A 14,924-nucleotide genomic window follows, 5' to 3' on the forward strand; every position below is an offset into this window, starting at 1 on the left:
TAATAGAAAACGTTCGTGCATGCGGCTCCCTGAATATTTCAACACAAAGCCCAAAAAGTTATGCTGTTACTGTGCAGCAAGATTCTCAGCAAAGTGAGGAAGAGCCCTCCTGTTGGTACACCTCCTCCAAAAGCACGCTCCTTATACAGAACTGAAGTTACTATGGGGCTTCCTGTTACCACGTGACCTGTAGACCAGTCGCGATTCAGCTGGCGAACAACGGTACGCTTCTTCATCTAAAGCTCTGTGCGGCGCTCCCGGTGAATGTCAGCACGTGGTATTTGGTTGTAGTTTTTTAACGTAATATTATTTTGTCCTCATAAAACAGCGACTTCATCTTAGAAACTGGAATTTTGAACTTTTGAGTAACTTTGAAAAGTTGCTTTCTGAACTTTGTGAGCGTTTAGTCCGGGCTTGTGTTCTTTAATGTTTGTTTTTCTTTCTAATTGTACACGTTTTGTTATTTTGATTGTTTCGTCATCTCTGCAATGTAAGAAGTTAACGGACATGGAATTTTTCGGTCGGTGTTCATGGGAAATTAAAGGAATGTGTTGTCCGCGGATAGTGCAGCATCTTTCTGGCGATGGCGACAGTGCGGGATGCTACGTGACTCGCAGTTGGGCACTCGAATAATCGTTGCCTCTCCGGGCGATACTGATGAAGTAAGTATTGCAAAGTGTTAGCATATATCTGAATGTGCTGCAGTTGCTCGTAGCTGTCTTTTTTTTACATGGTCTCGGCAGGGGGACATGATATTTTACATATGACATACCGTGACGCACCGTCTGTGAGGAAACTTGAGATAGTCATGGCCATAACGAGACAAAATGTGATAAAACGAGATCCAGTTTATTTGACTCGTGGGAACACGTCTGTGTCTGTGTATCAGTATTTCCCGTGTTGAACGATGGCACGAACTGATGGTGGGAAAGTGTGGCTGAAATGAACTAACAGACCGTAGAAGTAGGCTACAATTTACTTTTAGTGCATTATCAATTATGGTTTATTTAAAGCCCGTTGTTTGGAGCTAGTCATGAAAAATTAACAGGAAGTGTTAGAACAAGTGTCTCCAGATTTCACTGTCATATTTTCAGCCAGAGAAAACCATCATCGTTCTGGTGCTCTCACAGACTTGAGTCACAATTTAGACAGCTTCTTGCTATCACACACATTCTATGAAAATGGACACAGGCTATCGTTGCACTTAGATGAAAAATCAAATGCAAATACCAAATCAGAGCTGTCTTCATTACTTGTGAGTTCATACAATGTATGTACTGTTCATTTATCTGAAGTTCTGAATACCTGAAACAGTTTGTGCTGAGTTATGATGGAGTTCTGTGAGCTCTCAAGTTGTGATCCTGCTATATTTCCAGGATTACAAATCAATATCTCTCTTTTCAAATCCTTAAGGATATAGAGCTACAGTGAGTCATTTTGGCACATCATTCCGAATGACTCACTTCAGCAAGGATGTACTTGTTTGGTGTTTCTATCAGACGCTAAACTATTTGTATATAACTGCAAACTCTATACCCATGTTGGGTAAAGAGAGGAAAAATCATCGCAATACATGCCATTGTTGAAGGACGTATTACACAGGCAAGCATTAGTCAGGTGCAGTTTTTGATAATTCCTTGACAAGCCTTTTTGATAATTCTGTATTTGAATGTTCATCCCTGAAAATCAGTGAAATAACCACAGGCTTCGAACTGGAAACAACCTGAAAGACCAGACAGCTTCCCAACCACAAAAGCCCACTTGTCATGACATGATATTTATAAACAGGAAGAAAACAGTGGAGGTAATGTGCTCTGTAGGGATTCTGGGTTTATAGTATGCACAGACTCAACCCCCCCCCCCCTCCACTCAAGCCACAGCCCTGCAGTTCCTGTGCAGAGGCGGTTCTGGGTGAGCTGTCACTGGTGATTGTGGATATATGTAGCTCTGAGGGGCGCTCTCTGCGGAAACGATTGAAACGCCCTGCCCTGTGTTAGGGATCAGTAAGGAGCACTCACTGATGAGCCGCAGACTGCTCTATTATAAAACAAGACAAGGCACGCAAAGGGAACCTGCTTTCTGCACTACATGTGGTAAATACTGCTTTGTGTGAGAGGGAAAAAAAAACATACATCATATACTTGCATTGCTGTCTTGGAAATCATACAGTACGGTCAGAGAGAACCCAAACTTATGGGAAAAAGGCTGTGCAAAATCCTGGACCTGTCATTATATATTTATGCATTTTACTGGGTACTGTTGTGATGTACTTAAGGAAGCTCAAAATGATCTGGTGTGTTTCTATTACATTATGCGCCTTTTTTCATCCATTTCGACAAATTAAATCCTAAAGGAAAAAAAAAAACTGAATCCCGGATTCACTTTCTACTGGTAATGAACTACAGTGTAGTTCAAATTTGTAGCAACTTTGTAGCAACAATATTGGAGACAGCTCTGTGGTAGACACTTTTTGGTGCAATTGCCTTACATGGATTACGATCATGAAAACAATTTGTCAGGAGATTGTGCAGAGTGGTAGTTTCAGTTTGAGCAGATCATCAGATCCCATTAGATGTTAAAGTGTTTCCTAAATATTCCAAGATCTCTGTCCATAAAGGACTTATGGCCGGTTTATTTCATTGGAATGTTAAGCTCAGATACTTGATTTACTTAAGCTGAGCTCATGTGCAATAGCATAAATTACTGCTGGTGTGAAGGTTTTCCACATCATTATCTCCACAAGACTGAAGTGAGATGAAAATGGTACTCATCTGTTTTGTCTGAAAGTAGTGCTGCCTTAAATTTGTTATTGAAAGATAGGTCACAAATGAATTCATCTGCTTGATTCTCCAGGCAGTTTTAGAATAAAATTTGATTAGCCAAAGCATAAATAAATAAAAAAAAACACTACTTGCATTTACCTATGTTCTGTTATGACATTAACATTTAAATGGGAAATTAGCTTGTATTTTGAAACTTCCAAAGGACATGCTCCCTATATCACAACCTTGTGAGTTCGATAGCATCTCTTATGAATGAGGAAAAGAAGAGTGACTTCTTACATAACAAATTTGGCATAAACCACTGGAATACAATTTTGGTTTACAAGTATTTGCTTTCTCCTAGACCAGTGAGTTCACATGTGGTGGTGCAAGACTACTAAACTGAAACTAGAAAAGATGTATGTATTGACGTCTTCACAGTCACATGTTCAGTCATTTCTTCTTAGATCACTGTGGAGGTAGAACCAAGCAGACATGAGCGGGAGCCAAAGCAGACTGACCTGGTACAGCATGAGCGCTTTCCCATTGTGTTAAGTGCAACCAGAGCTGTAAAACATGACCTCACACTGAGTACTGGTGTCTGCCTGGATTAACAGAACTATCTTGACTTCGTCTGAAGTCTTGAGGCTGAGGTCTAACAATTATTTGGAGATCTGCCTTTGATAATTACTTCTGTCTCTTGTTATTTGTTGTGATCAGTAATGGGAACAAGGACCTTGGCCCCTTCCGTGTTTATTCCCGTAGTTTTATCACCAACCCTGTTGGAAGCAATATATTCAGACAGCTTGCCACTCCGCTCACAGCCTGCTAGTAAGTGGGCCGGCACCAGTAACACTCATGGGCTGAGCTGACATGGGCTGGCATGACAAAGACAACGGAAAACCTGTCCCATTTGGAAAGGTTCTGTCCGCCATCATGGAATTTATATAAGCATCTACACTGGACCCGCATCTGTTGTAGCAGTGTGAAAGGTCAGCTGCCCCTCACTCCACCGCCTGCATACAACATGTCAAAAAAGTGCGTGCGGGTTTTCCGGCATGAAAACTGAAAGAGACAGCGATCATGCTACTGCTCCTGTCCATAATTTTGCTTACATGTCTGAGATGTTTTGAAATTGGTTTAAATCTGTTTGCATGAGGGAATGAAGGGTTTTTTGTTGGGTAATTAGCTACATGAATGCTTTCATGAATGAGGTCTCCTGGACCGCATGAGAACACGTTGCCCCTGCTCAGCAATTAACTGGAGTGTTCTCCATCTGCAGACCCCACAGAGGCATGCGTAAAATGGCAAAAAAACTCCAGCTGTGTGAATGTAAATAGTTATTAAGAAGCTGTGTGCATTGCCAGTCAGGGAAGTCTGACAATGTCACAGACTTCCACAAACACACCCACTGCTGCTCATGTTGCTTTTGACCACTTGCTGTTTGTTTATTTGTATTGGTTGACCTGTTTTATAACTTCAGTGTAACAGTTATCATCAGTAACATATTGCTTGGTGGAGGGTGGAGACAATGTGTGATCAATTTTGGATGCAGCCAAAAACTGCTGGGCATTGCACGTCGCCCAGTTGCATTAGATTACCTAATTTTGCTAATCTGTTTTATGGCATTCACTCAAAATGTCTCAGGAGAATGATGACATACAGTCACATGGTGTATAAAACAGACAGTTTTCAAGTATGACCTTGTAAGCATGAATACTATGAGATCGGTTTGAGAAAAATAAGAGCTTTAAATCTCTGAGATCTTTGTTAAGCCTGCAGCAGGGCACTCCAGAGTGAAAAAATATCTTTGCAAAAAGGCGTCTACTTTCATGTGCTGGGGCTCTTCTTTATTTGCCTTGCTATTCCACATCAACAGCAGTCTGTTTCTAAAATTTCCATCCTTAAGCCTTATGCCGTAGAGAATGAAGTATTTCACAGAGGTGGCATCCTGGCAGTTTTCTGTTTATACTGTGACCTCTCTGGCTGGCTAGAACAGCCCAAGTCTGCCTATTTCAGAGATTGCATCAGGGTGTTAGAACTGGAATTCAGCTCCAAATACTTAGAAAAGTGGCGTGAGGGAGCGGTTAAATTCGTTAGACCCAAAACTAAACAATAACACATGCATGATTGTCTCATTCTGGTGGGGAATTTACACTCATCATCATTTCATGTGTTTTTGCCGAAAGGCAACTCATGATAGCACTCCTCCTACAATGTCATTATTTAAAATGAAGATCAGTCTGGTGTATGTTGCACAAGGAGAGGAGTTTATCACACACAACATGCCTTTAAGTGGAGGAAGCTGTGTGGGAATGGAGTTTTTCAACCTGCAGTGGCGGTTAAGCCACAGAAAAATCAATCAAGAGTAACAATTCAAGACGCACATGTAAGAAAATGTGCATATCAATGGGGGGGGGGGGGGGGGGGGGGGGCATGTTTAGGACTGCATCAGTTTTTAATACCTGTGCACATACATTTCTAAAGTTTCCATATGTCAAAGGCTGCTGTTTAAAGAAACAATCTTATGATTGTTCAAAGACATTGGTGTAATGAAATAGTGGGAATGGACAGTGGATGGTGGATGTGCTTGAGTCCCTCAGCATTTATATGGTGCAGTCTTAATTATTTTTAACATCCAAGAAGTCTGTATCTCACTTTTCCATACAATAGCGACTGGCTAACTAAAAGATAGCTAGTTAGCTAGTGGTAGGCAACCCTGGTCCTGCTGGAGTGTTGGAGATGTTTTTGGCTTTTACTCCATCCAGTCTCTTAATTACATTATTGGGTCATTTATGCCACAGGTGGTTCAATCTAAATGGGGAAAATTCTGTTTTTGATTTGACTTTACCTGAAGCACATAGTCACCTACCACTTTTGATGTGTGTGCTGTGCCAAAACAACTGCAGAGATAGCAACACAGCAACACAGATGATACTGAGGCTGGGCTCATCTGTTACTGTCATAGTTTGAACAGTGATTTACATTGATGAATTGTGGGAGTTAGTTGGGAGTAAGTTGCTAATTTTTGCCAGAGCAGGGAGCATAAGTATGAGCACTGAGCACTTTATTAGGAGCACTATACTAATACTGGGTAGGGCCTCCCTTTGCTCTCAAAACAGCCTCAATTCTTCGTGGCATGGATTAAAAAATTCTGACCCTACCATCTCTCTGCCTCAGCAGAAATGGAGATTCATCAGACCAGGCTACATTTTTACAGTCTTCAGCTGTCCAGTTTTGGTGAGCCTGTGCCCACTGCAGCCTCAGCTTTCTGTTCTTGGCTGACAGAAGTGGAACCCGATGTGGTCCTCTGCTGTCGTAGCCCATCCGCCTCAAGGTTCGACGTGTTGTGCATTCTGAGATGCTTTTCTGCTCACCACAATTGTACAGAGTGGTTATGTGAGTTACTGTAGCCTCTCTATCAGCTCGAACCAGTCTGGCCATTCTCCATTGACCTCTCTCATCAACAAGGCGGTTCCATGCGCAGAACTGCCACTCACTGGATGTTTGTTGTTTTTGGCACCATTTTGAGTAAACTCTAAAGACTGTTGTGCGTGAAAATGCCAGGAGATCAGCAGTTACAGAACTACTCAAACCAGCCTGTCTGGCACCAACAATCATGCCATGGTCGAGATCACTGAGGTCACATTTTTTCCCCATTCTGATGGTTGATGTGAACATTAACTGAAGCTCCTGACCCGTATCTGCTTGGTTTTATGCATTGCACTGCTGCCACACAATTGGCTGATTAGATAATTGCATATATAAGGTTTATAGGTGTTCCTAATAAAGTGCTCAGTAAGTGTATATGCCAGCAATTCCATAAAATGTAAACTTATTGTGTCTGTGTGATGACACATTTTGATGTTCCCCTGTAATGTACCTCTCACAAATTGCTCCTGGGGACTGTTTATAATCTCAAACAGCTCAAAGATGCTCTTAAGTGCTGATCTAGGATCAGATCCTTTAACCACAGTTGTGACCATTGTAAGCTAAAATGCAAATCCCTGATCCACACTTACAGGCAGCTTCTAGCTAGAGCTCTCAAACATACAACAATTTTAATATCTTGCTTGCTAGCTACCTTTTCCAGCTAGCTGCCTTGGTAAACCAGTTTGTAGAAATATAGTATTCAACATTAAATGCCATTGGAAACAGGGCAGTGTTTGAGGCTGGCATATGCAGTCTGGCACCAATGTGTAGGAGACTTTTCTATGTTTGTAATCTTGAAATAGGTCCATACATTGTCTTGTACCTGACTGGACATATCATCCACAAGAGGGTAAATTCCTAAGCCTGTAATGTGCAGAAAACCTACCATGAAGAAGACATTTGCAACAGTTAATCTGCTAGTCTCATAAACCTCTCTTTCCTGTCCAACAATTGATAATTCATCTGGTTCTGTTGACATGCACTTGTTACAGATATCCCATTTCATATGAGAAACAGAACACTAGGTTTAAACATCTGTTGGAAGGTAATTAGACAGTTATTTCCTTTGGGCAGTTTTCCTACTGAAAATGTCAGTAGCGCTTCCTTATAAATATTGGCATATTACAATGGAGATTTTCCACACGTCTGTGCCGAAACATTTGCAGATTCATTTTCAGATTCCTTTTTTTTGTCAGGGCACTTAGCTCAGGCTTCCCAAAATGGGAAATCGTATTTCTTTTCTATAAATGTGGTTCAAAGTAAAAAAAAAAAAATTAAGCACTTTCCAAGAATGTCATCCCTCTGCTCCAGCTCGAAAAGTGCCTTTCATCTCTATCCACAGCTGTGGTTCCTTTCCCCTCTCCAGCTATCTTTTGATTCACGTTCTTCCTGTGCTGTTTTTCATGTTGACAAGCCAGGACAAGCTTTGGTAAACCATCCTTTGTGGCATCTTTGATTCCCTGGAATTAACTCCCACGCTGTTAGCATACTTTATGGCTTTTCGTGATCGTGATCAAGCCACGGCTCTCTGAGATAATTTCTCTTCGTCTGCAGTCCTTATCTGTGCTGTTTATGATCCATAGTTTTAATGTGTGTTTGCGTATGTGCGTGTGCGTATTTAATTCATTGTTTTGTTTTTTTTTTCTGAGGGGATTATTGAGCATAAACACCCAAAGCAGTTTAAATATTAATGAATGGGTAACTCTTGTTAGAAAAACTACAGCTGGATTGCAGTTGTATGTTCAAAAAAAAAAAAGGTATTCCCCTTGGTGATTTTTTTCCTGGGTGTAGGGCCTGTAATCATTCCAGACAAGTCTGTGATAAATCTTTTTATTCTCCTCCCCTGTACATGCCCCTGGATCTTTTAAGTGAATAGCTAGTACTGTACTTTACCCCTGAGGCTGCTTTAATGGTGAAGTGGCATTAACAGAAACAGATGTACCTCTCAACTTTTTTTTAACAGACTCAGACAAGCATGAGGTTGTAACTTGAAATACAGTTACAACTTTACAGAGGAACTTTTTTTTTTGTTCCCATCATGCTTCATTGTCAATATTGAGCAAATGTAGGAGAGCAGACAGGAAATCGATGGTTGTTACTAAATGGAAAGAACTCAATTTGTCACATCCTGCCTAGTTATAAAAGTCTCACATGGTGGTTTTGTGAATGTGTATTTGTTCCTCTGCTTGGTTACAGGCCAGCCTACGTTGGTTTCAGAAGATGAACTGGGATTCACAAAGGTGCAGAACTCTACAAAATCTTTTTCTGCAGCTCAGCACCATATTTTCTATTGGTCTTCCTTTCCTAATATAATAACCTGCAATCACCAGATCACAGGGGTAATTGTGGAATTGACCTTTCAAGGAATGTCCATTTTCAAATGAAACTGAACACAACGAGAGGCTACCTGCTTGTTCTCGCCAGCAGTTTATACTCAAGTCTCAAAGATTAACCCTGCATGTCATATGTCATGCATGCACCCTACATTGCTACACCGCTACACTGAAACTATGAATGGCTCATTAAATCAGTTATGCTTACTTTTCAAAATGGAATCAAACATTTACTACTGCTACGTAATTTATTTCACAGCAACTGGCATGATATTACTTAATAGGCAGCACTGTTCAATTAAGCAGCATGGGAAGTGTGTACATTGATTGGCATTTAGCTACACTGCACAGAAAGCATGTCTTAATTAACTATGATTTGCATGGTTTGTTCTGTTCCCGGTGTGTAGCCTCCTCAGTACTGATGCAGTTACTTCATTACTATAAACAGACACGCGTACAAAAAGAGAAATGGCACCTTTGCTTCCTAAAAAAATTCTCGCCTTGTCAGCATACAAACATCCCTTTGTATAATTCTACCCTGAGTTCAGCCTGGAAGACACAGTATGAGTTTAAACCCAATTTTTCACAGATTATAGGTGTTACGAGCTTGCCACAGTTATTGCTGAAACTTGGTGTATGCACGCAATAATTGTACGTTGGCATGAGGGCATCTTGCAGTGTGACAGGTGTTTTTTGGAACATGAGCTGTGAATTACTCTCTGGCAAATCAAATTGTGTGTCAGTTCCCATGAACCTATCTTACAAGAAGAATTGCCAACAACCAGTGAAAAATGACCATTCCACAATGCAGTGTTACAGCAGCTGTGTCCTGTAGAACCACAAACTAGAGAGCTGTGGAAAAAGAGAGACAGCTGCAAAAAGGCATAAACACCATGGCAAAGAAAACTGGGGGAACAGGGTAAGAGGATGAGGAGCTTATCGAGCTGTGGCAAGAACACAAGAGTTTATCTGGTCCACAACACTCGTATTTCAGCCCAAACTGAAATCATTACTCACTATTGGCATTTAGGAGACACTCTTATCCAGAGTGACTTACATAGCTTACAGTTTTCACATATTACCTATTGATACAGCTGGATATTTACTGAGGCAATTCTGGGTTAAGTACCTTTCCCAAGGGTACAACAGCAGTGCCCCAGTGGGGAACTGAACCGGCAACCCTTCGGTTATGAGTACTGCTCCTTACCAGTATGCTACACTGCCGCCCTACTCAGAGAGAAAGCGTCACCAACATGCATGCAAGTACACTCTCAGTATACAGGCTTTAGGGATCAGTGCATCTCCCCAGTCTGGCAGGTAACCTGATATTAATCCTTTTGAGAATGTGCAAGGATGTCCTCGTATGGCCCCTGTGAAAGCATGGGGCCTCTGTGAATCCATCCTCACTCGTAGCACCAAGAATCTGCGCATCTCCTGCTGATCTGCCAAGCTCATCAGACCCCCGCTGAGTGTCAGCCAGTGAACTCCCACCATACCTCACCACTGCAATTTAAGGAACCAAAATAAACAGACCTCTTCTTGTGCTGAAGTTTATTTTTAGTGTAGTCTGTTCACCTACCGTTCCCTCTCACTGCTACAATTTTTTTTCTAAATCCAAGTTAAGGTTACTTCCTCTGTGGGTGCTAAAAAGCATACTGTGGTTCAGCTCACCAGCAAATTGGCTCTTTATGACTACATGCAAACCTGTTTCAGAAATAACATAGTTATGCTGCTCCTATGCTTAAATTATTGTATTTAAGTTCTGTCATCCTCATTTTACCTTGAATTACTACTCTTGATTATTTTCAAATTGTTGTTACCAGTCCCTTTAAAGAATGCAAAGTGCTTTCTACTGAATGTCGTAGTCCAGAGTCCCTCCCTACTTCCTTAAATGTATATATGTATTATTGCAATGGTTAATAACCTCAAAGTATCTTTATGCCAGCTAAAACACTTGTTTACTTGTAATCCTGAGGCTAGGACTCATGATGAGGTCTGTTTTATGTGTACCTCCAGAAGTCCCTGTTTTTGCAGTGAGAGGAATGGTCTGGCACTCAGCTCTCAGCACATCTCTTCTAGCTGGTGAAAAGAGGAGCAGATGGTGAATCTCACCTCACATAAAAGGGTTCTGTAACGAGCAGACAGGTGTCGGGTTACAGGCTGGGGGAAGTTGACCACATAGTTCAGCGTGCTATCTTCCAACACCAAGATGTGGATTCTATCACTTTCTATTTGCAATATGTTTATATTGTGGAATTTGCTTGAGCTGTAGAGGAGTGCAAGATGGTAAACCTCTGGTAGACTCTGAAACTTGTTCATAAGCGTGTGGTTATGTCGTTAATACTATAATTTGTATACAGTCAGGAAAGACATATGTGGCAGTGCTGTCAGCAGGGCTTCAGTTGTTAATGTGCTTGGTTGGTGGGCCTGCTGTTTACATCTTGCTCTCAAAGATATTATGAATACTTCCAAGGGAGGGATTACTTTCAATTCGAGACATCCTTCTAATTTAAACTCAGCTGCACCCAGTAAGATCTCTCTATTTGAAAACAATCGAGATGTACTCTGGTAGTATGCAATTTCATGAAGTTTATTTTAGGTTCCTCTAAATCCTATAACTAACTAACTAGAAAAAAAGTTATGCCGCCAGCCAGGCCCGTGGAAGGTGTGGATAGAAGGGAGTTCTGTTTCCTGCATTCACAGTGGTTAAATTCTCAGTCTAGGTGGTGTTGGTTCAGCATTTAATCCATTTTGAACTGGATAAAATTAGCTGTGAAAAATACAGCTGTGTGTGTTCTTTTTAGTTTAATAATGGTTCCCTCTATGAGTGTACTGGTTTAAATGTTCTAAAAAATAGCTCAAATTGTTGTTTAATGTCTGGTTCCCTCATGTTCACTGTTCTGCTGGTATATTAAATGGTTGTTTCATATCGCAGGATGAAGCCAGACCTGCAGTGAGAGACGCAATGAACTACAGGGCTCATTGACCAGGCAGCTGTGGAGCCTTGCAAGATTGGCAAAACTGATTGAGAAGCAATCCCTGGAATCATTTAAGAGTCCCACATCCAAGAATGAGGATCAAATACACAATATCCCTCGTCTTTATTGTGGCACTCGTCATCATCGAAAAAGAAAACAACATTATTTCAAAGTAAGTCAGTCTCTGTTATCAGCTGCTGTTGCATCATGTAGTATGACCTGCCTAGTTCATTAATCAAGTAGAATTAAAAAAAAAATTTAACTGTGCTGGATTTGAAAGATGTAGGTCTCCTAACAGAGCGTGTTACTGTCACTCAGGGTCTCTGATAAACTCACGCCGAGGCAGACTCCTCAAACCCCTCTGCAGTCCAACGTTTCAGCCCCCGCCTTGCTGAAACAGAATGGATCCTACTCTTCCCTCAGTCAGCTGGACGTGATCTTCATGCACCTGAAGAGACGTCTGGAGAACTACACCCAGCGGACGGAGAGCCGGGCGGGCGGGAGGAAGCACATCCTCCTCATGGCCACCACCAGGACCGGCTCCTCTTTTGTGGGCGAGTTCTTCAACCAGCAGGGCAGCAACATGTTCTACCTGTTCGAGCCGCTGTGGCACGTGGAGAAGATGCTCACCCTGGAGACGGGCGGCACCAACGCCACAGCCTCGGCCAAGGCCTACCGGGACGTGCTCCAGCAGCTGTTCCTCTGTGACTTTTCCCTGCTGGAGACCTTCATCAACCCGCTGCCGGTGGACCATGTCACCACCAACCTGTTCCGCCGGGAGTCCAGCAGCTCCCTGTGCGAGGAGCCTGTCTGCACCCCCTTCGTGAAGAAGGTTTTCGAGAGGTACCACTGCAAGACCAGGCGCTGCGGGCCTCTGAACCTGACCCTGGCGTCTGAGTCATGCCAGCAGAAGGAGCACCGGGCCATCAAGACGGTGCGGGTCAGGCAGCTGGAGACGCTGCGGCCGCTGGCGGAGGACCCCCGCCTGGATGTCAAGTTCATCCAGCTGGTCCGTGACCCGCGCGCTGTCCTGGCATCCAGGATGGTGGCCTTCTCTGCCAAGTACAAGAACTGGAAGAAGTGGGCCGTGGATGGCGAGGTGCCCATCGATGACGACGAGGTGAAGAAGCTGAAAGGAAACTGTGACAACATCAGGATGTCTGCGGAGGTGGGCTTGAAACAGCCGGCCTGGTTGCAGGGGAGGTACATGCTGGTGCGCTATGAAGACATTGCCAGGTACCCCATGCAAAAGGCAGCTGAGATGTACACGTTTACTGGGATCCCCTTCACTCCGCAGGTGAAAGAATGGATTCTTAAAAACACCCAAGCTTCGAAGGAAGCCAGCGGCGTGTATTCGACACAGAAAAATTCATCAGAACAGGTGGAAAAGTGGAGGTTCGGTATACCTTACAAACTGGCCCAAGTTGTGCAGAAGGTCTGTGGGCCAACTATGAAGTTGTTTGGTTATAAATTTGTTGATGACGAAGCTATGCTAACTGACAAGACTGTCAGTTTGCTTGAAGAAAAGATGTTTTAGTTCAATTAACTTTTATGTTCTTATAAAAAAAATCTGCTCAAGCAGAAGAAAACAACATATGTTGGAACAAGGGAATATAGTGTGATATTATATTTATTAAGCCTGATGGAACAAGTAAAACAATGGAGAAAGTTGTAGAAAGATAAGTATCTCTAGTTGTATCAGGTGCAGAACTCCAGGGTATGGCTATGTTTTACGCTTGAATCACTTGAATAACTTTGATGGAAGGGGATCTATCACCAAAGACCAACTGACAGCAGAACCTTCCTGACATGTGTTCTGTCATGTTGAAGGAGTTTTAAACTGCCCTTTACCTTTTGTCATTCTAGTGGAGGGAAAAAGAGTTTCTTTAAAAAATGATGGTGTTCTTTGCGGTACAAAACACGCTGCGCATATTAATACCGCATGGCGATAATTTAGTTTTCAGTTGAAGCCTGTGGCTTTAGCGCTTTTGATCTGAACTTTGCTGCATTAGTTATCGCCTGCTTTATGACAATGTGTTAGGCAACATAAACCAAAATCAGAGAGTGTATTTGACCTTGGGTGGGTAACTATAAATTCAAATCACAATATTTCAGTACTTTTAGGATATTAACAATATGCAGTCTCAGCGTCACAAGTCTGTAATCTCCAACCATTTGCTATTTGTTCACTATTCTGTCTCTCAGGACACAGAAATTTATATTTGGTCTTTAGATACAAACTCATTCCAAACCACAGAACCTTTCACTCAGAACCAGATCATTTTGTTTGAGACAATGAAGGCCTCTGAACTTTCATCTATGAGTCATTGCATGGCTGGCTAACTAGTGTACTGTATATTTCAGATGTATTGAACTGTATTGTTAAAGTGAAAAGCATGCAATGAAGGGCCATGGTATTTAATCAAGCATGCCTTCAGCTAGGTCTCCTTCATTAGAATTTGATAATGTGGCCTGATACAGATACTGGTACAGACACATGTGATACGGAACACAAGGCATCAGATTCAATAGCCAGCTGAACTGACCTGCACCTGAAATGCATTCACACAAATATTAAACCCCTCCACCACACTTTACTTTTTCAGTTGCTCGTGTTATTTTAATTATCAGAGAGGATCATTTTAGTGTACATGAAATTATACCAGTTTATTGAGTTAATGTTACCCACCGCAAATTTGCCATAATAAAATTAGTCGTTTTAACCCGAGACAATTAGTGAGTTAATTCATCATACTTCTCCATTACCAAAATACAGAACATGAAATTAAACCACGTGCTCAATCAATACTTTGGAGATTTGCTCAGTTTGTACATATTGTAATGAGAGGGACATTTTGTAAGGACACAAGAGACCTCAATGAAAGCTACTATACATTCACACTTTCCACATAGGAAAGTCTTGTGGCTTCGGTGCAGCAGTTTATTTTTGATAACTTATTTAAGTGATTTCAGAATGTCATGCCAATGTAATGCCTATTTGCAGAGAGAGAGAGAATTAAAAAAAAGATTTTCCAACACCAGCTTTATACCATAGCACAGACACTGTCAAAAGATTCTCTTACTCTGTCTTAGTGGATCTTTCTTGGGGCGTGTGTGTGTGTGTTTGTTTAACAAAGTTGTAGTGATGAATTACAGGGCTTGGAGAGGAAGCTCATTAGTTCATTAGTGTAGAACCCACGTTTACAGTGGTACTGTATGTACAGTAGGCTTTCGGTCTGCAGCTGGTTTGCAGCATTCGTTTCTGCCCACACAATCTCTTGGCTAGTGACTAAAGGAGGCCAAGTGACCAAAAGACTGGGTTTTATCGATACAAATCTCAATTTTGCATTTTAAAAACCAGTTTCTGATATTTAAAGATCTGACCGCGGTCATTCAAATTTTATTGTGAAAGTAAATTA

At 41.9% G+C, this 14,924-nt stretch overlaps 1 protein-coding gene across 3 annotated transcripts; it reads left to right on the plus strand.

Annotated features, from left to right (window-relative positions):
- Positions 1–212: 212 nt before the first annotated feature.
- On the plus strand, positions 213–14,924 carry LOC118782911 (carbohydrate sulfotransferase 3-like). 3 transcript variants are annotated; one of them, XM_036536545.1, is made up of 4 exons: positions 213–662; positions 8,391–8,434; positions 11,463–11,677; positions 11,824–14,924. In XM_036536545.1, exons 3-4 carry the CDS (start codon positions 11,598–11,600, stop codon positions 13,040–13,042), a joined length of 1,299 nt encoding a protein of 432 aa, XP_036392438.1. In that variant the 5' UTR covers positions 213–662; positions 8,391–8,434; positions 11,463–11,597; the 3' UTR covers positions 13,043–14,924. The 3 variants fall into 3 exon arrangements, with proteins under 3 accessions (XP_036392438.1, XP_036392430.1, XP_036392446.1); XM_036536537.1 differs by lacking the exon at positions 8,391–8,434; XM_036536553.1 differs by lacking the exons at positions 213–662; positions 8,391–8,434 and adding an exon at positions 2,016–2,093.

The sequence above is a fragment of the Megalops cyprinoides genome, chromosome 1, assembly GCF_013368585.1.
Source record: "Megalops cyprinoides isolate fMegCyp1 chromosome 1, fMegCyp1.pri, whole genome shotgun sequence".
In the NCBI taxonomy this organism is placed as follows: Eukaryota; Metazoa; Chordata; class Actinopteri; order Elopiformes; family Megalopidae; genus Megalops; species Megalops cyprinoides.